Source organism: Electrophorus electricus, chromosome 15, assembly GCF_041902795.1.
Source record: "Electrophorus electricus isolate QZ-2024a chromosome 15, ASM4190279v1, whole genome shotgun sequence".
Classification (NCBI taxonomy): domain Eukaryota; kingdom Metazoa; phylum Chordata; class Actinopteri; order Gymnotiformes; family Gymnotidae; genus Electrophorus; species Electrophorus electricus.
This window is the reverse complement of record NC_137511.1, coordinates 953,027-977,500: the sequence shown is the minus strand read 5'-3', so window position 1 is coordinate 977,500 and position 24,474 is coordinate 953,027. Positions and strand designations below refer to the sequence as shown.

Genomic DNA, 24,474 nt, shown 5'->3' with positions numbered 1-24,474 from the left:
TTTATCTGACCACACCACAGGCGGCAGCTCATTTGTTCCACTCTTTGTCAACTTGTTTGTCCATGTTCGCCTTCTGCTTGTCTTCAGACCTGAAATTGAAGCAGACGGTGGAGGAGTCGCGCGGCCAGGAGAACAGCCAGCCCACTGACACCTGCAGGTACTCCGGCAGCCTGCAGGGGGCGACAGAGCTGCATCCCCACCAGCAGCACAAGCCTTCTCTGGAAGAAACGGTGGACACGCTGATGAAGCGACTGAGGGAAAAGCGTCAGGCCCTGGGCCTCCCGGACAACATGAAGGTGAGGACACCCGCGGCTGCATCCAGCTCATGTGTTTCCTGAACAGAAAGGACGTTTGATTAACCCTGCGTGTTCTACTCTCCAGGAGATGACCCAGAGGCAGATGGCCTTGGAGAAGCTCACCCTGCAGAAATGCCTGCTGTACTTCGAGAGCCTGCACGGACGCCCCGTAAGAGACCACTCGCAGGACGCGGCCAGAGGGTGATTTGGCAAGGGGACTGCGGCTGCCTCGTGCTGACTTTTCTGGTTTTTGTAGGGCACCAAGCAGGAGAGGAACTTGGTGAAGCCACTGTATGACCGATACCAGATGGTGAAGCACCTACTGTGTGCCACAGCCACCATAACTACCATAGTAAGCGTGCTGTTTGGCTACTGTGTCTGAATATCTGTTGCTTTGTCTTAGTTGTAGCAGAGGAGCAGGAATGCATCTTCATCAGTTATGTCTCTGAATCCTCACTCAGGAATCACTGTGACTGATAGGGTATCATCAGAAAGAAACACAGTAAAAAATGAACAGTACTTAGTTGCAGGGCCCTGTTCTCTTAAATAGTTTCCACATCCAATTTTCTCTTGTTTATGATTGCACAGGGCACCCAAAATGACCTTTTCTAATAAAAGTGAAGGCGATTTAGATTGAAAACCTCTTGTGAGCTCATGCCTGTGGATTTAGGCACCCTGCCTTTGCAAATGCATTCAGTCATAAGAGACGCTGGACTGTACAGATCTTTGTTTCCTTTCCCCGTCGCCTACATAGTACTCCGCAGGGGAGCATATTGGCCACTTTTATGTGCTTTGGGTTAAGGAGGAAGAGGAAGGCTCTGATGAAGACGAGGCACAGAACACTCCACCACCCCCGTGGCAAGTCGTGCCAGAGGAGGACGACGAGGAAGACGAGGACAGTGACCCGACCTTCGTCTCCCCCCTGGACGAGGTGAAGGGGGTGCGGCAGCCAGCCTTCTCCATGTCCAACCTGCACTCTGCCTCCAGGTGAGTGGTAGAATCTGCCCTGATACGTGGGGGCGCTTTCTGCAAGCTTCGGTCAGATAAAGTATCTGCTTCATTAATGTAAAAACATCATAACCAATCCCTGCACCAGCATGGAACTTTATGATTAAGAGAGTGATCAGGGTCACTTCTCAGCCTGCCATTTTATTGCCAGCCCTCAACGCCACACTGGTAATCTAGAGTCTTATTATTGATGAGTGTGGAAACGTAAAGGAGTGTGTCCAGCCCTGGGATTGTGTGCAGATTATAATCCCTGCAGGATTGCTGCAGGAGGATTAGGGTTTGCTGAGCATCATGGTTTACTGCGGTTTAATGGCTCCAGGTCGGAGCTGCTGGCGTGTCTGCGTGAGACACGGGCGGAGAAAAAGAAGCGGCGAAAGGTCATCCGTGCGTTTGAGGAGCATTTCTTCAGACAGATGGGCAGGTAGCACTCGTGCACACACAGCTGGGGCAGTAACACGTTTTATTGAACACTCGTTATGCTTGGCTTTTGAAATTGTAAACAGGAAGAGAAACACAAAGAGATGTACACCCACAAGGACTTTCAGTACAGTAGTAAGATTAAACACACACCTAGTTGGCAAAACACTACATTTACAAGGAAAAAGAACTATAGAAAAAAAAAAGCACAAAAATGACTGATTCTGTACAATCTTTGCAAAGGTACTGCAGAAAATAAAATAGTTATTTTCTTTTAAGATGATATCCACTGATGTACAAAACTACTTCAGTAAGGCAACACAAGGGTTAATCTCGCTGCTTAATTGGGCTCATATGATCTCAATCCTCTCTGATTTTTTAATTTTTTGCTCCTAAATCACTCAAGGACTGCACAAAAGGATGACCGGATTCCCATGGCTGAGGAATACCAAGACTACAAAACCCTCAAAGCCAAACTACGCTTGCTGGAGGTTCTACTTAGCAAACAGGAAAACACTAAGACTATCTGAGAAAAATTGCCTTTCAGTACAGACCAGATATTTGGACCAAAACAGGTTTCTTCTTACATTCAACATGCTCGTGCCATATTAACACTAGAATGCACTTTATTGTCGATTCTAAGTTGAGGGGCCCATTCGTCTCACACGGGTTTCTTTGACTCTAAGAAGCCTGGGTGGCTACTGCATGCCATAACATGTAAATACAGAGCTCTGTGTTGTGCTCATACTTCCCTTCAAATTCAGTGGAGAATAACACGTGTATTTTTTTAAAAAAGTGTTTATTGTGGCTATGCTTATGAAATATGGCACTTTATAGCAGTTTTGAAGATATTTTTTAACCAAAGCCTGAATCAATATGCAATTCTCAGTTACTTATTCTGAGTTTGTGATTATGAACTAAACCTTAACTTGATGACCATGTGCTCTAAAATGAGGAGACCTCTGGGATCAGTGATGGGGAGGCGCTTTAGTGTCTGCCCAACCTTATGCTAACTGTGGAATCAAACCTCAAGCACTTAGAATTACAATCATATGCAAATTCTGTAGATTTCCAAAAACACTCAAACTGTGCTATCAGTCACAGCTGATATACAACATGAAATATACATGAATCATACCTGACTCGTAGTAATGAAAGTAATGAAGTAACTTAGATGCAAAAGAGGGTGCAGTTTGACTAGTGCCCTCCTGAAGAACTACCAGAGAGACAAAGATAAAGACGAACAGATCAATAAAGTTTCAGAAGCTACGCGGCTTTGTTGACTCTGCTCTAACAATGATGCACAAAGGTCCTGTTTTAGCATGATCCAAAATTACAACACAAACCAACAAAAACCCCAAGAAAAACGCCTGATCCGTTCCATTTGAAACTACTAAAGATAGAAGCAGGAGATATGCTTGGTGCAACGGACTTGACGGTTTCTGTAACTAAGTCCAATTCTGCTCCCTCCAACTGAAAAGGTACAGCTGGCTTCTCCTGTCGTTTCAATTGCAGTGACCTATTACAAGTGTTGGTTAGTATCTCTGCATGCCAGACACCTAAAGACTGTCAAATTGTTCTGCAACCAGGTGTGGTCTGTTCCGTGCTGTGTTTGCTGTTTTTCGGAGCGGATTTGATGTACACAGCTGCGACAACAAATTTCTCTATTTGAATGTTAGCTTCTAGCACGCTCATTTTGCATTGGTTTATGCAGTTCATTTGTGTACGTTCTTTTTTCCTCCACTGTGACTGTCTCCTACCACAAAATCCTCATTGTGCACTTCTGGCTCTGTCCATTTTCTATACACCAGTAAAAAATAAATATTTTTCTATTTATACTTCTTGGCATGTTTAAAAAAAAAAAAAAAGAAAAAAACAACAACAACAACAGTATGCTAATGGTTCTGGTTTTAAGTAAACTGACACACTGAAGAAAGACAATTACAGAAATGCCGATGTCCTTGTTTTTGTTGTTTATATTACAGCCATGCTGTAGGAATATCTACCATGTTCTTTAGAATTATCCGAAAACCATCTATTATTATTACACATTTATAATGCCTCATTGAAACTGGCTACACATGGTTGACTCTAGCAGCTTGTCATGTGAGCTACTTAATGTTGACACCTTTGGCAAAATATTATGCCGAAGCTCTATAAAGTGATGGAACTTCGCTTAAAGTTTCACAGCCAATGGGGATTAAAAAACCAAAACAACTAATGTTACTTTTCCATGGAGCAATGGATCCCACCAAGAACCTTTTGACATAGATAGAAAAATAGGGCTGCAGTATATCTAACCCAAAAATAAAAGTGTTTGGTAAAAAGCTGAGAGATGCATGCTGTCTTCAGACCCCTAAAGGGAGATTTTCTGTGAATTAGATAGATCCCAGGAAAGGGAGTGAGGGGGTGTAATGTGCCAAACTGGACAGCAGGGGGCGATGGAGGCCAGATGAGTAGTGAGGCGCTGCTAGCGGCCCACGCTGATGTTGCAGGTCTTGCAACTGGGGTCCTTCTTGGCGTTGACTGTGGACAGGCTCATGAGCTGGTGGCCGCTGATTTCGGCCACCGTGCCCATGCTGAGGTCCACCGGGTCTGTGTAGATGACCTCCAGGATGAGGTCCTGCGCGTGGTGGAAGGTCAGGCGCCCGTCCTCACTTGCCACACAGGTCAGGAAGCGGTTGTTGGTGGCGTCCAGCAGGGGGAGCCTCTGCCTGCAGAATTCGTCACCCGGTGAGTCACGCGGCGCCAGTACCAGGATGACGTAGTGGTACGCCGTGTACATGCAGTAGAAGTCGGCGAAGTAAAGGTTGGTGTCGCCGTTGAAAAGGACCTCGGCGGGCACGTGGAAGCGGTAGCGGCCGTAGGGGGAGTCCTGGGGTGGCTCGCCCGTGTTGAACTCCGTGTTGCAGCTGAAGAAGATGCCTTCCAGCTTCCCGCTGATGGGCGAGCCGTGGCTGCCGCTGTTGTCCTTCACCGACGGCACCATCTTGTTGTTCTGGGCCTCCCTGACAGGGTGAGGGCGCAGGCATGTGTCAGTCCCAGGACTGATGTTAAATAGCAATTAAATATGTATAAATAGCTAAAGATAGATAGATAGAGTGGGAGAAAGAAAGATGGAGAGGAAGTCAGAGCGAATAAAAGGAATAAAGTCTATAGGCAGACGCAGTTGAGTCTGGCATAGCTCGTTGTGCGCTGCTGGGCTATGGAGAGCGCTCGCTCGCCCTCTCGCTCGTTCTCTGCTAAATCAACTGCACCCCAATGACCTTTTTGCCCAAGACTTCAATCACACAAGAATAAGAATCCCTCCACCAGATCGAAAGTCCTCTGCCACACGCAAGCTTCAGTGCATGTGTTTAGTTCCTCACGCCATAAAGGTCAAAGATCTCATAACTCTGGGAGGACAGTGTGGGCTCTTAAACAGCTGCCTGTCCTCTGTTACTAATCAGCGCCACAAAAACATGGCTTAAGAAGAGCAGAGCCATAGTTTCTGTACTATAGGACACATGATCAATAATTGAATTGTAGTACATAAATGTTTCATAAAGTACTCATAAATATAACAACCTTATAAATATGAATTTTTTGGGCACCAGCATCAACAGGCTCAGATAAAACACTGGTTATGACTACACACGGCCTGTGACACATTACATAAGTGCCCATAAATGTCTATATGTGATTCATGAGCAGATTATGTTATAAATGATTTATGAAGTAAAGGTTATAAACCGAAGGCTTCAGTAATAAATAATTACTACAAAAGCATAGTGCACGCTTGTGTTTTCAGTTCTGTTACTTTTCCCAAGCTGGTAACCGCTTGTTCCCAAGCTGTGTAATGCCCTCTCAGTAATCCACAAGAGAAGGGAACTGGGTACATCTAGCTGGGTACGTGCCTCACGTGGTCAAAGTACTCTTTGTGCTGGTTGCGGTAGAATACGGAGAGCGGCAGCATTCTGCCGGCCGTGACCTCGGCCTTCTCCAGCAGCTGTGTCAGATGGACTGTGGAGTAATCTAGAAAAGGCAGAAAAAGTGCAGCAGAGCCAGAAATAAATCTGTGCGAACAGTCTGAAGAAACCATGGCAACATGTACAGTGGGTAAACATGACAGACTTTTCTTTTTGTAACTAAAGAGCTCTTGTCAATCAAGTTTCTTTTGTGGCTGTGTTTTAATAGTATCTGAATATGTATAAAAGAAAAAGGAAAGAAACGTGCATGAGGGTATTTGCATAAGTGTGTGTGTGCATGCACGTATGTGTGCTCCTCTCACCGGCCGTACAGAACTCCACTACCTCGCTCCACTCGGACACGGCGTAGTCGCCGTCGCCTTGTTTGGACGCTGTCTGGACAGCTACGGTGTACTCGGTGCGGGGGCTCAGGAACCAGTGTCCCCTCACCGTCATGGGCAGAGGTACGGCCTTGGCCACCAGCTTAGTGGGCACGTCCTGAAAAAAGCAGGAGCAGAGCTGATTCAGGAAATCTGAGGCCTTTTTCCTGGGATGTGGCATGTCAAGGAACGTGTTATGAATGCTGTCTTATAATTATGTTCAAACTGCACCTGGGCATCAGCAGTTCAAGAGTTAAACAAATGCAGTATTCAAAATTTCTTTAGAAATTTGCACATAAAGTCCAAAAAACATCACACAAAGTTGCAATTTACTACACATATTCTGATGGTTCAGGTTGTAACTAAAATTTTGCAGTTTGCTCTTAGAGCAGTGGAAAACAGAAATTAGTGCACATAGTGACATTAGCGCACATCTAGTGTTATTTATGCACATGGTGACATTAGTGCATATAGTGATATTAATTCATACAAACCTTGTGTTTGAACTTGTTGGCATGCTTATTCTCTTTCTTGTTGAGGTCGATGAAGTAGTGTGTGATGCGCTCCTTTACTCGAGCATCCATGTCCCAGCAAATCTTAAAGGAGTCACATGTGATGTTGGTGATTTTAATGTGCTGAGGAACAGGAAGCTCCTCCATCTCAGCAATGCCACTGTCGTGGGACTTATTACCTGAAAGAAAGAAAGAAAGAAAGAAAGAAAGAAAGAAAGAAAGAAATAAAGAAAGAAAGAAAGAAAGAAAGAAAGAAAGAAAGAGAAAGAAAGAAAGAAAGAAAGAAAGAAAGAAAGAAAGAAAGAAAGAAAGAAATTGTTAATTTCCCCTTTATTGGTCCAAAAATAAAGCTACATATATCAAACTAAAAGAATCACTTTTACAATCGCATAACAAAGGGTTCAAGCGTCATTTGTAAGTCACCGCTGTCCTTCACTGCATGTCACTTTTCATCTTCCAAACACAAGTGAACACAGGCGACCATCTTACCGCTTGTGTGCGTGTTCTATCCGTAAGGCATACAGCTGATGTCTGAACTACTGAACCCCGTCCTGATGGCTGACAAGGAAGCAGAAGAACCCAAAACAGACCATCTTGTTGACGGAAAGCCATCTACAAGGGGTGTGTTTGAAACCTTCACAAAGATGACATAAGTAGCTCCCCCCCCATCTGTCTCGCATCCAGTTTCTGGTTGGTAAGGAATTGGAGACATCGCTCATCGTCATTCCCTTCCTCCACAGCAGCAACAGAGAAGTGATTGTTGGATCACACAAGACAGTTTGGCAAGTTCTTGACCCAAATACCTCTGACATAGCTTGTGCTAAAAACTACCATGCCTTGATTCCAGTTGTCACCTGTCTCTGCAATATCACTGGAGAAAAAGTGGCCAAACTCTGTACACCCTACATGTAACAGACAAGATCACAGACTGTCTAAAGATAGATGCTTTGTTTCAAGAAAAAGGTTGAAGAATGGTAGCTCTTCCAGCAAACATGTTCCAGATACCCTTGAAAAAGTAGACACTTTCCATACTTTTGGAGTAGATCTGCAGAAGGGAGACACAAGTTGACCAACTCAGCCTCGAACAAATGGTGGCCAAGCCTCATTCCACCTGACCTCTTCAAGAGCGCATGTGACCGACATCCTTGCCATACAGTTGACGAAAGAATCCTGGACTTAATGCCAAACAAAGCCTGCCAAACAAAGCCTGCCTCCAAACAAAGAAAGGTTAACCAACATCTTCTGGATCTCCCACACCATGTTCTTGAGGGGCTGAAGCATACTAAATCACTACTACAACATCTATGTCATAAGATGGAAGTCAGCAGGTTGAAATATACTAGAGTAGCATTTGGGGTAGGAACCATTTTCACTGGGAAAAGCTGGTCTCCACTACCCTTTCCCAGTCATTTTCCTGTAAGTCTTTGGTTAATCCTTTGATGCTTTCCACCCCTGCCATCCCACGTGAGATTCCTTGGCAGTGGTGGGGGCCTCTCAGAGTGCCCCTGTCCTGCCCACACACAAACCCTCGCTCCTCGCTCTTATTCCTGTGAACTTTATCTAAGGAGGCCTTCTCATATAGCTGAAGGGCTACAAATGGGGGGGGGGGGGGGGGGAGATTTTCACACCGTACAAGCAAAAATAATATACCTTACAATAAAAAGACATTTTAAATCACCAAAAACCACTTCCTCACCTTTCACAGAGCACAAAACATCATAGAGAGAGAAAAACAGAGACACACAAAACAGAGAGAGAGAGAGAGAGGTCATCAGCCTCATTCAGCTGGGATTTCAATCGATCCTCTTTGGCTGTGTGATTTTGAAATTACATTTCTGATTTTATGACTGAACAAAATTGCACATATACATCGCTATTGCAATATGAAATGAGTTATTTCCAGGAATGTTATTGGATTCATGTTGCTATATGCTTTAAAAATGACCAATCTCTAGTTGAAATTTGCATCAACCCAAACAGATCAATATTTGCATTTTATGAACCATGTCGTATCCTTTATGTCCTCTGGGTATTTTGCTGCTTTATGAACTATACAACATTAAATACCTTTAGGGGACCCATTACATTCATACTAAAACTGAGCTACTCAGTTTTTCATCTCTATTATAAAGCTTTTTAGAAGGCTTCACACCAAGTTTACCTGCAAAATGTGATATCCTGATTGTTTCATGAAGCTCTTGTGTTCATGTGACATGTCGCAGACACAGTGAGATCCAAGGGATGAAACAAAAAAGGAGATTTTAATGAAGTCCAATAACAACAAAACCAGCAAAAGTTGTAGGGATTGCAGAAGCAGTTAAACAGGCGATGAGAAAGTGTGAAAGCACACAGGAGTGCAGGGTTCTGCACAGCTGCGAAGTACTGGAGAGGGAAACCTGTGGGACTCACGTAGGGTAGTGAGATGAGAGATAAGCGATTACTTGCAAAATTAAAAGATATTAAAAATATAATTTTTAGGCCATTTTTCCCAAAAGTTTGAGCTTGGTATAAAATATTGTTTTTCATTTGGCTGTTTCAGTAGTGAATATTGTCATCTTTCAGTCTCATACATCTATATATTTTCTTAAATCTATATATTTTCTTAGAAATCAGTTCCAAATACAGACATAGTGAATTATATAGTGTGTTGGGCATTTTTGGAGTGGTGTTTGAAATTACATCAGCACTCCCTGTACAGTTTACTAAGACCCACAATGTACTGCAATTTGTAGCATTCAGCCAATGCATGCTACATTTTCGAGTGTATACTATATTCCGTGCCAAGGTGCAGGCGTGTCTTGTCCATTGCCAACTCAAGCCTGGACTACTGCCACTCTCTCTTGGCAGGCCACCCTGCACACCCCAGCAGGCCCATGCAGCTGACACAGAATGCAGATACTCATGTTCAATCTTCCCAAGTCTACACACATCACTTCACTGCTGCGTTCCCTCCACTGACTTCCTCTAATCACTTGCAGAAGAGTTAAAACCCTGCATCTGTGTACAAAGCCAAAACTGGACCTGCCCTCTCCTAACTAATTTACATTTCAGGCATTTAGCTGATTCTTTTATCCAAAGCGACTTAATTATGACAGAACACAACTTGAGTAATTGGGGGTTAAGGGCCTTGCTCAGGCACCCAACAGTGGTAACTTGGCAGTGGAGGAGCTTGAACCAGCAACCTTCCGATTACAAGTCTAAGTACCCTAACCACTGAGCTTTACATATTTACATTTACAGCATTTAGCAGACACTCTTATTCAGAGTGACTTACAAAAGTGCTTTGTCATTTACACATAGAATACATCCTAGGCAGTACAGTATGTTAGAGTCAAACATACACATGAACTAGAATACTGTAGAAATACAGGGATCACTGCTGATGCCTAGATGTGTGAAACACAAACTCTATAACAGACAACGATTAGAGCAATAAACAATAAGTACTAGAGTTTGTTAGTCAATAAAGGAGCAGTCAACATCAGTGTAATAAACAATACATAATAAGTACTAGATTTTCAGTAAGTCAACATAAGACCAGGATCAGTGGTCATTTAAATATTCCACAAAAGGAGATCAAATATTCAGTGCAAACTCTTTTCCTTACTCTGATTTAAATACATATAATAATAAACTTTTTTGTGCAAGTGTGTTCCATTGGGAATTCTAGTAAATTATTGTTTAAGCACATGTTAATGTTGAATCCTCAGGAAAGGTCACATCAATAAAGCTGTCAATAGAAATAATGTCAGATACACCCATCTCTTTTGTATAGGTCATCGTGCTCATAAATGCAGATGTGATGTAAGATCACTGAGCAGAACATCTGTCACCAGCAGGGTGTTATCACGCACGAGAATGCTTGGCATAGGTCAGTGCGTTAGTCCATATGCCAGGGGCATTAAAGAGGTGTCCAGAAAGGTGTCTCTTACCTTTCTGCACCGATGAAGGAATTCTCCTACATGCTAATGCTACTGTGAGTGTCCTGCACGTATACAGATGCCACGGCAGAACACAGGTCTTTCAGTGACTAGGTAATCATCAATCACCAAGTTCCCATCTGCTCTTGTGTGTGAATGCAGGCTGGGCTGTGACAATACACTGACAGAGGACAGAGTCGCGAGTGCAGGAGTAAAGCAGGTTTCACTGACAAACATAAAAGGCACTCAGATGGCACGGAGCAGTCCTGAGGGGAAACAGGTGAAAAGATCATGGCATTAGTCTAAGGGAAGGCCAGTTAGACGCACTGCTGGTGCTAAATAGGAGAGAAGTGAACGGCAACAGGTGAGGGCAATCAATAAGGGGGCAATTGGGGAGGGCGGTTGGGAGATTTGATTGGTGCTTGTGTTATGTTCTCTGGGCCGGGTGCCAACTGGAACGTGACATGTGGCTTGCAGTTACAGCACCAATGTTAGCCCAAGACTTGGCTTCAAACTGCCAAGCCCATCTGTGCATTTCTAACAAACATATCCATCAGGCATCTTGCACACACTCACATTAAGGCCACTTTTGGCACCGAATCTCAGGATTAAAATTTCTATTGGTGTTAATAGTCCAATTGCACAATAATTCTACCGCTGTTATTATTACAACTACTACTAATATGAGGGAGAGAAGTTCAGACTTCCAGTCCTTAGGGCCAGAACAAGTAAGAGCTTTCCCACACTTGTGCAACTGTTACAGATAACAAAGATTCATGTCTTTTCAATGTGGTGCCTATTCTTCCAATCGGTATGAAGCAAGGTATGAGTGGAGCTGAATGAAAGAGAGAGAGAGAGAGAGAGAGAGCTCTTGAAAAGTTATCCTGGATAGAACACTACCTTCCCAGTCAGCTCAAACCAGCCAGAAGAAACATACAAACAGATACATTCATACACTGGAGATACAGGCACTTCATTCAGAGCTGGGAACAGCACTACAGGCAAGATATCATCCCACGTCTGTCCGCATAAAATAGGAGTTCCAGACACAGGCAACCACCTGTTAAGCCACTACATTCACAGAGAATAAGTGTTTTGTAGCTCTTCTGTTTCTCCTCTGTGCTGATTCCTCTACAGCTTTAGGTAATGGGAACTGAGAGGCAGCCAGAGCCTGGGACCCACACATAGAGTTGCACTGTGAACCTCTAGAACCATGGCTCTGGATCACCAGGCACCATGTCAGAAGCTCTTCTGCTGTACCTCCATCTCCAAACGATTCACTACATCTCCGTCTACCAAAAAAAACAAACAAAAAAACAAACCAAAAACCCTACCGACCCAGGAAGTAATTCGACTTCAGATCACAAATGAGCTTGTGGTGATGAACGTAAGGAGAAGCGTCAGTGAGAAAGGATGAAGCACAGATTGTTTTGGAGTGCGCCCCCACAACATGTCTCTGAGTCTCTAATTACAGAGGAGGCGAACGCTGTAGGTCACAGATATTGTGCTGTCACCAGAAACTGAGAAAGCAGAGGGGCTAAAATTAATGGCAGGGTGAGACTCCCTTAACACACCCACACAAGTGACAGGGAAGCTAGTATAAACACAGAGTTGACAAGGCCATATTTGTATTGAACAAGGCAATACAAGGCAAAAAAAAGATACATAAGGTCCATTTATAAAGTAAAAAGGAATGCATGATTTAAAAAAAGTTTAAAAAAGACTAATCAATAGTGGGCTGTTGTTCATTGTTTGCCTGTAGGTGTGTGTGGGGTTGGGGAATTGGATGGGGTGGTTTCACCAAAGATATACATCAATCTCAATACTTACACATATTAAACAACAATCCAAGAGGTCTGACATAAAAAGTTAAAAAATCAAAAGCTGGATCAACAACAGCTGGTGGTATTTTAGAGTCTCTGAAGAAAGAAGAATTCTGAGATGTAATGCATAAATGGTTGTGATTACATTGATCATTTGAGCTCTAAACCCCATTTGTGACAGAGCCCAATAGAGCTAGCAGCTGAAAAAATATTCCCAGTTCACTTTGCATTTGTATCAATGAAATTTCCATTAATTTATAACAAAGGGTCAGAGCCAAATCCATACGACGTTCTGTGTAACATAAAGATGACTAACAGCACAAAACAGATCTGCAACAAAAAACCCATTAGGCTCTAACTGCTTGCTTTAGGGAATTACCATCTCTGAATGCTAAACACAAGCAAGCATTGAGCCAAGCTTCAGTGGTGCTATCTTGGGAATATCATGTCAAACTAATTTAGACTTTTCTCCTTCTAAGGACATTTGTATCAGGAACTAAGAGAATTACGAGGAGGGATCTAGCATTTAGGAAAAGCTACATGTCTGGGCTTATTAAATTGTCCATCCATAAGTGTTACTATATGACATATTCTACGTTGTCCCAGAAATGAAAATTGTTCTCAGTATGCAAAATCTTCAATGCGATTACTACACTTTGCTATGACATATTACACACGTAATTGTGCATTTTCTCCTCCAACCTTTTTGGTGCTGAAAGCTATTGTAAAGAATGCACTTCTCTCATGATGCCTTTGACAGTGTCTGAATTCTACAGGACTCTCACATGGTATTCATTTCAATCTTGCACCAGTGTTTAAGGAAGCAAAACACCGCTGACAATTGGCAAATGTCTGGCAAAGAGAAAGATTCACAGCAAGACAATTAGGAGGCACACACTGTCCTCACTCCACCCAAAGTGGGATACCCAAAATCCTTCTCTCACTTCACTAGTTTGTGGTGCATACCCTTTCTGTATTTCTCCTTTACTCTCTTTTGTCACGTGCATTCTGCTCCCCCATCCAGTAATTTTCACACCATGGCACAGTGTGCAAAACAACCAGTGATGTGAGATGTTAAGCTCAAACCAGATCAGAGCTGAAGAGAAAATATGTGGTACCTACCAGCTCAAGAGAATGTCTTTCTCTCCACGATCCCCTCGACAATTCCTCCTCGTGTGGGATGATCAGACTAGTGTTGTGTGCTAGTCAAAGGCAGGGATGAGTGTCTGGCCACAGAACTGTCCCTGTGCACCAGTGCATCCGCTAGGACTCAAGGACTGGACACTAACCACATGCGAGTATCTTTAAAAAGGGGTTTAGTGCTTGTTTTACAAGGCTGGCACATTGGCACAGGCGGAGCAAGGATTATCTCATCATCTAGTACTGCCCGGCTTCTAGAACTGGAGCAGGAAAGAGAGAGAGAGAGAGCGATAGGGAGGTAAAAGAGGCTAACCTTGTTTTTTCAGCACAATAATCTCCTGGCCAGAGAATCCGGAAACTCATGCTAGGAGAGTGAAAAATCTCCCGTTTCTCTGAAAGGTTTTCGGCACCGCCCTCTCACCCATCTCTCGTTCTGAGTACTTTTTCAAAGTGTTTCATCATATTTCACTCTGCCACAGCTGCTTTGATTCAATCTACTTATTTATTTATATTTTACTGCTTCTAGAGAAAAAAAGCAAATCTTTCTTTGAATGTCAAAGGTACTGAAACATTTGCTGATATCTTAACCAGACCTAGACAAGTATGTGTGGGTGCCTGTACCATTATATTAGGCTATAGACTGCCTTCAGTATACCATCAGTATGTGGGACTTGCTACCTTAAGTGGACTGGACATAATAATTTAGGTCTCTCATGTTGACTTTCTCTGGTATTCAGTGCAGTGCATGTGCATAAAACAAAAGGGATCAAATCCAGGACTGCCCTTCGGAGCGCTGCACGGATTCTCTCCCAGGCATGTGACCCACTGACAAAGCGTGTCTTCATGCTCCCCTCTCTGCAAGGGCCACTCTGCCGTCCCCTACAAGGGCCCTATTCAGTGGCGGGGCCTTCCCCTCCCGTGAGCCTCTGCCCTGGCGTGGGGCTTTTGTTCTATTCACTGGCCAGAAGGATTAACGCACGGCGTGACGCAGAGAGGCGCTCGTACAGTACGGCAGAGCCGGGAAAAAGCCACACAATGAGGTTCCCGCCGTCTGTTCCTAGAGCTCCCATTCTTCACGTTCCTTTATGTGGAGGCAGTGCAGCACAGAGAGGCTTAATAACACGGTGCAGCGGGGATGGCAGACAATGCAGCACCTCACTGGAACAAGGCTGGTGCACATGCACTTATGTAATCAGAGGAAATCTCTGGTAAGCCAGTGAGTAATGACTTAATCTGTAGACAGCAAAAGGGCCAAAAATTCTTTATTTTTTTAAAATAAACTTTATTTGGAGTCACAGATTAGGAATGTTCAGATATGTCATGGTACAGCTCCTTGCTGTGTCTGTTGTCATCTTGGCCCCTGTCGCGCCATTAGGGAGGGGCTCTGTCACGGTACGGCCCCTCCCCCCGAGCGTCTCCTCATGCGTTTGTGTTCGTCAATGTGGCCACACCCTCCCTTTGTCTCACACCTGCTCCTCATTGTGTCATTAGTATACATGTGTAAATGTATATCGTTTACATGTCTGTGGTTGTCAGTGTTTGAACCCAATAGCCTGCGTGCTATGTGCAAATAAAACGTGTGTGCTTGTTTATGCGACTCGTCCCCATATCATGCTTAACCTCCTTGTCACAGAAACAGCGACCGCCGAAGGATGCCTCGGAGAGGAAGCAAACAAAGGAAGGGGAGGGAAGGACGTAATGCCCTCCCACAGCCCACGCAGGGAAGCCCTCCATATTCCTGGGCACACTCCTGACTTCCACAGCAGGGGAGGAGGCCACTGGATGATTGTGGGGGCCCTGGGTATCGTCCGAGGTCGGACTCTGCGGAGTCCCACAGCCCCCAGCTGGACTACGATCACTGAGACGCGGAAGTGGACTCCGCTGGGTCCTACGACTCCTACATGGACTATTATGAGGGCTACGCTGATTGTGGAGAGAGAGGGGAGTAGAGCGACTCTACTGCGGTTGGTCTGATTATGTGGAGGATCCACCGATGGAGGTGGAGGAGGTCCTCTATGGGGATTCTCTCGTGGACCATGACGTTCAGTCTGTCATCTCCGGGAACGACGAGCCTCCAGCAGCTACGATACCACCCAAGGCTCCACCCAGGAGGCGCAAGCAAGCCAGCCCACGCCAAACACCTAGAGGCATCCTCGTTCGAGGAGGAAACTCCCTTCGCTAGGGCACACAGCCACGGAACTCGTGCACCCGTACCGAAGCCTCGTAGAGGCAGGAAGGAGGCAGCACCAGTGCCCATCTGAGACGGGGAAGGTGGCTGGAGCGCCTCCTGAGGCGGTACAGCAAAGGTTGCCACCACCCAAATCAGCGAGGGGGGATTCCCCACAGGCGGGTTGGACTGCAGCCCAGCCGACAACTGGGGAACATCCCGGGGCTCTCGCCGGCTTACCTGGACTTGTTAATATGTGGAATGATGTTGTATCCCTCCCAGTCACGGTCTGTCCCGTCCCGTTGTTTGTACCAGTCGTTTTGTCCCCTTTGGTGTCTGTGGCTGTGCCTGTTAGTGTGTCAGTCCCTGTGTCTGTTGTCGCCTTGGTCCCTGTGCTTCTCCTCTCTGTCTTGCTCGCGCTGGCCTGTGTCGGGTCATTCGGTCATCTGGCCTCGCCATTTGGCGTTGCTCTCGGGGCCGCAGCCTGATAAGTTGGCGCGCCGGGAGTCGCGCCGTTGGGGAGGAGCTCTCTCATGGTACGGCCCCTACCCCCGAATGTCTCCTCGTGTGTGTGGCCATGCCCTCCCTGTGTTTCACACCTGCTCCTCATTGTGTCATTAATGTACATGTATAAATGTCTATCGTTTACATGTCTGTTGACGGTGTTTGAACCCAATAGCCTGTGTGCTATGTGTTATATGTGCAAATAAAAAACATGTATTCTTGTTTATATGACTCGTCCCCACATCCTGCTTAACCATCTCACAGGATGAGATGCAGTGGAATTTTTCTGTATGTGTTGTACCAAAAATGTAATAAATTGCGATTGTTTTTATCACAAAAACATGAGAAAGACTCAAAGACAGAGCCTCAATGTTTAGTAAGAACTTGACAAATCAGACATATGCCCTTGAGTAGCTGGGCTTTGGGAAGTCCTAAACCTGGTAACACATTGAGGGTTTACTGTACAATAAAGTTTAGATAGTGATCACTGGAAAAATTTAATTAATGTACTGGAGATTGTATTAATCCCTGCTGTATACAGAGATAGGAAAATATCTGTGCTCTGCTGTCATTCCAAATCTAAAGCAGACTCCTCTGACATCTTGTTCCTAAGCAGGTTGGTTCCATTCAAATTAGGGGCCTCAATTGTTTGAATTATCTTATCATAAGGATTAAGGTCTACGGTCCTCCTCATATAGATTAAGATCAGAATTGCTACCCTTAGGAGGGGTGCATAGGAAAGAAGGGAACTGTTTAATGACAAAGCTGTTTACTTGGAGATATCTAAAAAGTTGTTAATCAGGAATATTGTTTTGTAAATATGGTAAATCAAGACTATAGTATTCTTTCTTTCCCACCCTCCGACACAGGTCTCCAGACTGATGGATGACAGCCCACCACTTGAAGCCCAGTAAAACCAAGCTTCTGTACATCCCAGATACTTCCAACCCTTACCATGACCTCACAGTTTCCTTCAAGAACTCCCTGGTATCACCATCTGAAGCTGCTCATAGCCTGGGCAGAACTTTGGACAACCAGTTATCATTCTCAACTCATGTTTCAAATCTAACCCGGTCTTGTTGATTTCTTCTTTGTAACATATGAAGGATTCGGCCCTTTCTGCCCAGGTGCTTGTGATCTCAAAGCTTGACTACTGCAACTCGCTACTTGCTGGTCTTCCTCTAAAAGCAATCAGACCTCTACAACTTGTCTGAAGTTCACACGTCACTCCACTGCTGTGCTCCCTTCATTGGCTTCCAGTAGCTGCCCGCATTAGATTTAAAACCTTGATGCTTGCTTATAAAGCCAAAAATGAGCCAGCCCCTCCATATATGATGTCAATGGTCAAAGTCCGATCTGTACCTCGAGCACTTGAAACACCACGCTTCAAGTCTCATGCAAGACAAGCATCGAGACTATTCTCTATCCTGGCTCCTAGATGGTGGAACAAACTTCCACTTGCTGTCCAGACAGCAGAGTCCCTTACAGTCTTCAAATACAGGCTGAAGACCCATCTATTCATGGGATATTTAAATGACCACTGACCCTGCTCCTGTGTTGACTCTAGTACTTATTGTTGGGTTTTGTTTATTGTACTTGTTGTCTGAGATGGAGCTTATATGTGTTTTGCATGTATAGGCATCAGCACTGATCCCTGTGTTTCAAAAACATTCTAGTTTAATTGTATCTTGAACTTGAACCAAACTTTAAATGACATAGCACTTTTGTAAGTTGCTGGATAATAGCGTCTGCCAAATGCTGTAAATGTAAATGTAAATGTTAATGTTTTCCTGCTGTATGGAAGTGAATAAAGCAATTGTTTCTTCTTGAAACAGGTCAGTAACGAACATGAAGGAAAGATTTGCTTTAAGCTTCATGACTGGCCAGGTGAGGCCTTTATCTGAACATATAATAGTGAAACTTTGCTATATTTGCAGACCGGTAATAGCGTAGTAGATTTGGTAGACTCATCCCCCATTATGATATGACATCAAGAATTATATGATATGACTTTTTAGTCGCCCCATCATTCTAACAGGTTTTTATCTGCTGTACTATAGAAACAGGAAGACTTGACCATTGTTCCTATTTTCATTTAATGTGCTCAACCACAGCTATAATCTTAGAGAAGTGCTTTAAATGTATGTGATGTCTGAATGCCTATTTAACATAAAGTTCTGCATTCTTAAATGGTAAAGAGTGCTAGACACGTTTCATTGTGACTTTATTAATATTTACTATTTATTAAAGCAGACTTTTTAAATTTAATTAATAGAGAGAAATGTTCCCAATGAACTTTTAGGAAATGCAACTCTCTGTGCTGGAAACATACAAAAGCAGGTCGAGTACATGGAGTGACACTTTACGAACTGTTGCCAGCCTCTGCACTCCAAAGATCCTTTCGTCACAGAACAAAAGCTAAAGATTTGATCGCTAAAGTCAACAGAAATGGAGACGCAAAGGCCCAAATCTCTATACACTGTTGTATAGTTTCAGTGTAACTGCAGAGTGAAACTCATATTCAGTAAAGAATGGGCAATTGAGAGCCATATTTAGGCAGTGTCCCCAGATCCTGTCCCTGACTGGTACTAATACTGAAGAATGGACGCTGTAAGGTCCTGTAGTTCACAGCAGGGCAGAAATGCACCATCAGGTGAGACCTGAGACGTGACGCTGTCTCGCGCGGGGGGATGCGGTTTCCTCCCAGGCTCATAAATCACGCCTGCCGCTCCTGCCTGGAAGTCCGCTGCTGCTCGTGTTTATGCAGTGTCTCTCCATCGAGGCCCCTGATGAAGACAGCGGAGTGGAACGGCACTGGGGGCCACAGGCATTAGCAATCTATTCCAGCAGCCACAGCTGCTCATGAAAGTTTTATCAGCCACCAAAGCCTCAGCCCCTCCCCAGTTCTATTAATAACCCACAGTTCATTCTTTAATGTACGGTATGAATCTGGGAAGGACTGGAGGGAACTTGATTGAGCTTCTTGGTTAGTTCAGTGGAAAATAGATGTGCAACTGCTGTTGTCATGAGGGGACTCACAGAAAGAAGATTCACACTGGAATTCACCTAGAAAACAGCGGTGCTGAGCACGTGTGCTAATCCTGCATCCAGTCTGGGACACATTTGAAGCTACTTTAAAAAATATTATTATATAATGTAATAATACATTATTATATAATACATTATATAACTAATAACATTCATGACACTAATAATATAGTATGGTGGTGTATTTGTATTTAGTAATAATATTTAGTCTGGTGGTTTATTTTACTGATGTTTTCACTGCCTTATGGTGTAAACTTTTCCTAAAAGGAGCTGTTCACCTTGGACTGAGAACAACATGAGCATATTACAGAAGCAGAAATTACAACTCTGACTGCACTTGAAATTCAAGAGCAAAGTCAGCATTTTTTTCCCAAGCCTCTCTGAATGAAGAGATTTACAGCAGCTGTAATTAACACGCACCCCTCCTAATGACTGCTTCAAATGCACTTGAATATCATTACGGTTAACCACAGATTTGGCGTCCCCCAGAGAGGCGGCACATTTCGTCATGTAGCTGAGACCGTCTGCTTTCCTCGTCTGTCCTTTTGCTTTAGACCGAGCCCAAGGGCCTAATCCTATCCAAGCATACTTATAACATTTGATATTAGCAGCTGCTAAGCCAAAGCAGCAACAACAGAAGCTGAAGAGTGGAGTCATAGAGGAAGGTGTTGCTGAGTTTGCACTTTTCCTCCTGTTTGGCTTTGCTTTGTGATGACAAGGCTTTGAGGCAATCACACAGTGACTATTTATAGAACCGTCAGAGGACACGTGAAAAAGCGTTATGTAATAAAATGTAGAGACATGAGACTAGATGACGAGGTGGAAACTACATGAAGCCAGCTGCTTTCTTCTGAACCTTCCACACTCGATGAAGTGTGCCGGCTGTGATTTGGGAAGCGATGGTGAGGCAGGAAAGGGTGTGAGCAAAGGCTGGCAAGGTGAATGTGGACCAGCCTGTTCGGCTGTGACGTCCTGCCAGGATGTGTTGAGGAGGGTCCAGGGACAGTGCAAGGGAGGCTCAGGACACCACCAGGACATCAGGGCCATATGGCTGGCTCCGCAGGGCTGTCTCCACAGACTGACAACAACCTCGAAACCTTAGCTGCCAAGAAAAAAGACCGGGAAATGCTAGAGAAGTGGACATTATGAACTCTGCTATCAAGTGCTTTAAAGACTCGGAATTGGCCCGTTTATTCAGACTGTGAGAGGATTACTCTAACAGCTGTGTTTGTAGGCCACGCATTTTCTGTGGGGTCACACACAGGCCGCATGGAGGGATCAGTCATGATACTTTGAGTTCACCACCTTTTATTTGTGATGTTGCTATGACAACGGGCACTGTTACACTGCTCTCAAGCATCACTGCTTCCAAAGAGCAGCCCCCCTGAAGACCACTGAGGCTCTATGTCAGACATGCCAGTAGCAGCTTTCAGTGTGAAATTACCAGAAGGTTTAGAAAAGGTTTAGAAGCGCCTTGAGGGGAAGGTTGGTGGATAGCACTGGGAAATATGAGCTACATTTCAGGGATCCTTTAAGGTTAATCATGATCGAAAATCTGCATAATCAAAAATGGAAAAAAGTTACAAAGACCTATTGCTGTGATTCCTGTGTCTGTGAGTTGCCGACACACACCATCGTGCATTGCATTATGCTGTCGTCATCCTGCTTTGACCAGGGCATGTCCTACTGAAGGGGCCTCTGTTGGCAAGATTACATCATTATCCACAAGGCATATACGAAGGTTATGGCCTAAATCCTAAATATTGACAATGCTGCTGACATGATGAGTAATGCTTACAGGATTCAGGCTAGGAATCTCTACGTTTCATTTACAATGAAATTTAGTAAGTTACAGAATGAACCCTGAGGTACAGATGCATAAAGTGATTTCTCTGTGTTACCTTCTGCCTATTAAGGACATCAAATTCTCCATAATAATGGTAATAACTGGCCAAGCCCATTAGGCAATTGCAGGTTTTTGTCATTTGAAAAGTGTTGGGCTTTTTGAAAAAACTTGGGCTTTTCCCAGTAATAATTCAAGAAATTAATTCAGTACTATTTAGAAAATGTCTGAAGCATATTTATGTAGCAGTCTGTTCTGCTGGCAAGGGCTACCTTTCTGCATGTTGGACAGCAGCAGATGGTGTATATTTGTGTGGAATGTATGCTAGGCGGAACAGCGAGGTGAGATGTAAGTGTGCAGTGTTGTGCTATGTGCCCGGCCTTGGTGTGAACACCTCACGCTGTGTGAGCAACAGAGTCACTGATACGAACTTCACGTGCAATGGAACCCGGGAGGGGAAAGTCTCACGTGGTATTCAGAAATGGAAGCAGATTTGGTGTGCGTGTGGCTAGCATTATGATACACCCAGTAAAACATGCCAGTGTTGAATTAACACCTGCAGGGTTTAAGTCAAACTGAACACTGTATGAGTGAATTCACCACTGTAGATTTGGCTGTTGAGGGACCTATGACAGACAACACAATCCCACTGCTTCCATTAGAACCATACTGACAGTTTTGTATGGTTATGTTTACTGACAGTGAGGTTTCTAAAACAGAGGTGTTATCAGTTGCATGAATAACCCCAAGCATTACTCACATTAGCCTCTTTATTTCAGACGCCATTGGTCGGAATGGCCCATCCATCATCTGAGAGAATACCAGTTTCTGCAACAATACCATTAGTCTGGAATGAGGGTGGTCCTTCCTCCCACACTCAACTTGAATGGGTTAATACTGAGGAATCAGCTCTCTCTCCCTCAGATTGGGATCTGATTTGCAGTGTTTGTCTTTTCTCAAAGCTATGATCTTGGGGGAAACAATTAGTAAATTGATGGCCTGTGCTAAATCACCACATTTGTTTGTCTGAGAAGTGGGCAGGCTTGGCAGATGGCATATCATCTCATGGACCCAGTCATCACGTAGCTGGGCCACGCCATGTGCCCAGGGAGAGAGGCTGAGAATCTATCGCATCAGCACCCATTTGTTTCCATGCATGGAGGGCTGCCCCCTACCTTGGCCTTCGGGGCCTTCTCCCAATTGTGAGCAGCTGCTTGTGCATTACAGACCACCTCATCTGTATGTTTAAAGGCTAAAGGGGAGACATGGAAGCACACGTAGCTCTGTGCTCATGCTGACCTGTTCTAGGTGAAGTGGAACGCAGCTGTGAGGATGGTCGTGAGGGATCCGTGGCAGGGGCTGTAATACCACATGCTGGGGGCACGGTGGGTAGAGAGAATAGTTGGGAATGGACAGAATGTTCCGGCATGACTCAGCTCAGGCGAGCATATCCACATCATGGTCCCTGTCATACCACATCAAGCTTTGCTGTCATGCATGCAAATGAGAGAGGAGGGGCTAATAGACCATCAGGCCCTGGCTTTGGTTCAGGGGCCTTTTGGGATCATATGGGCGCATGTGCAACATCACTGTTGTGCCCATCCTACAACAACAAAGAATGGCAATCCTCTCCATCTGGTACTGGAAACAGCACATTTGATTATTAAAGCCAGTGAGTAATAGGCTCATCGATAGGCTAGCACAGATGTGATTTAAACTTGTACTGTTAGATGTACTGTTAAGTGCAAAAGTGAAAGACAAACAAGAGGGGCCATGTACACAAACAGCCATTATATAAACCTCACAGACCCTGTTTGTTTTTCTGCACAGGCAGTATGTCAGTAAGAACACACACTCTTTTCTCATTCCTCTCTTTCTCTCCAGGTTTCTCGAACAGACTGCTGTTACTGGCGTGGAATATAAAGTAGCCCAAGCCTCTTAAGAAATTCACTTTAGCATACCAGGCAGCCAAGATTACGAATTCAAAAGATTACAGCAATAAGCAGCAGCGGCAAAGTATTAGAACTCATTGTAAATGGACAATAGTCCAAGGAAACTGAACAACGGTCCCTATCGTACAGATGATTGGCGGGTTTTGCTTTGGCTGTCTTTGCCACTGGACCCTCTCTATGGCCAGTTGTGTTACATTTCGACATTTCGACAAAGAAATCTGCCGGTTTCAATTTTTTTTTTTTTTTTTTAAACATTTTTCTGGTTTAACAATAACGGCTGACCATTCACCGCGTTGAGAAAAATGTGAACACAAACGAATTAAATGAAAGTATGAAAAGTACAAAATATACACATATGTCAGTACACGACGGCTTTTTATGACAGGGTATCTACAAATGACCCCCATCGTCAGACTCTACATTACAACACGCCTATGACAGGACAGAAGCACAACGAATCAGCCACATATCAAAATACAAGATCAGTCCAAATACAAGTCTTTAAAAAACAAGGTTTTAAAATTATTAGGTTTTGGAAGTATTACGGCGATGAGCTGTGGTATAACACTGGGACGCCCTCTCAAGTGACCTTGTTTCGACCAAAGATAAACTACAAATTGTAGACTACTTTTGATGAGATGATTCAGCAAAATCTGCATCTAAAGCGAAGTCTGTATTGATGAGCAACCGAGTTTTCTGTTTTACTCCTAACAAAGAGTCATGTCGATTATGCACTTCTCCTTTCTGTGTGAAACTGAACGCAATACAGCTTTTCCAACTACAACTGCGCCAAGCAGTCTTGGCTCCGGCGCGCCATCGCCGAGGTCCGTGTCCATGGTGCTGAACGCTGAACAAACCGACCAGTGCTGCCTTCTCCCAGCGCGGCGCTCACATGTGTGCCTTCTGGTTTAAACCAACGACAGAAATGCCAACGAATCTCTCTCATCACTTAAAGGAAGCAGAGGCTTCTAGTGCTTAAACCTGTCAAAACTATTAGTCCGTTTATCTGAAGAACATCAAAATGCAATATTGAAATCTAAAAGCTGAATTTCTGTCCGTGTCTTTGTTTATTGGGAGAAAGGGAGCCTTGCCTGCAACATGATTAAAAAGGAATTTTCGCTACAGCGGCTGTTCGACTAGTACTAAGTGAGAAAAAAAACGAAATAGCTGAACAATACCCGGTTTCGCATTCGCCCAGAGTGACCTTACCTTCTCTGTCACAAAGCTGGATCGCGTCCAAACTGAGGTTTTTAATCATGCCTTCGCAGGGACTCGTGGGGCTACTGATGCTGTGTCCCACGCGTGGAACTTCCATTTTTCTTGCCCTCTGTGTACAAAATATCCCAGCAGCTGATGTAATTCAGTTTGCCGTGCCGCAAGACAGATCTTTGAGAAAGTAACCCGCTGTGCCCTCTCTTTCCCCTACCCGGGTTTCTTCAGCGAGGGTGAAGGACTACAGCGTCAGCGCATCGTCACGGCCAGCACGCGGGGGTTCGGGGTTAAGGACAGAGACCAGA

At 44.4% G+C, this 24,474-nt stretch overlaps 2 protein-coding genes across 4 annotated transcripts in view; one reads left to right on the top strand and one right to left on the bottom strand.

The window, feature by feature from the left end:
• fam13c (family with sequence similarity 13 member C) overlaps positions 1-2,266 on the top strand; it is a 7,096-nt gene extending 4,830 nt beyond the window's left edge. The window contains exons 5-10 of the mRNA XM_027009426.3: positions 88-296; positions 382-465; positions 553-648; positions 1,099-1,283; positions 1,624-1,725; positions 2,128-2,266. Of these exons, the coding sequence (XP_026865227.1) occupies positions 88-296; positions 382-465; positions 553-648; positions 1,099-1,283; positions 1,624-1,725; positions 2,128-2,251 (800 nt within the window). The 3' untranslated portion in view covers positions 2,252-2,266. The remainder of the gene's footprint in view (positions 1-87; positions 297-381; positions 466-552; positions 649-1,098; positions 1,284-1,623; positions 1,726-2,127) is intronic.
• Positions 1,748-24,474, bottom strand: phyhiplb (phytanoyl-CoA 2-hydroxylase interacting protein-like b). 3 transcript variants are annotated; one of them, XM_081697735.1, is made up of 5 exons: positions 24,167-24,474; positions 6,543-6,739; positions 5,992-6,166; positions 5,614-5,735; positions 1,748-4,725 (listed from the first exon to the last, which is right to left on the bottom strand). In XM_081697735.1, the coding sequence occupies exons 1-5, from the start codon at positions 24,270-24,272 to the stop codon at positions 4,192-4,194; spliced, it is 1,134 nt and encodes a 377-aa protein (XP_081553861.1). In that variant the 5' UTR covers positions 24,273-24,474; the 3' UTR covers positions 1,748-4,191. The 3 variants fall into 3 exon arrangements, with proteins under 3 accessions (XP_081553861.1, XP_081553862.1, XP_081553863.1); XM_081697736.1 differs by lacking the exon at positions 24,167-24,474 and adding an exon at positions 13,426-13,843; XM_081697737.1 differs by lacking the exon at positions 24,167-24,474 and adding an exon at positions 7,050-8,111.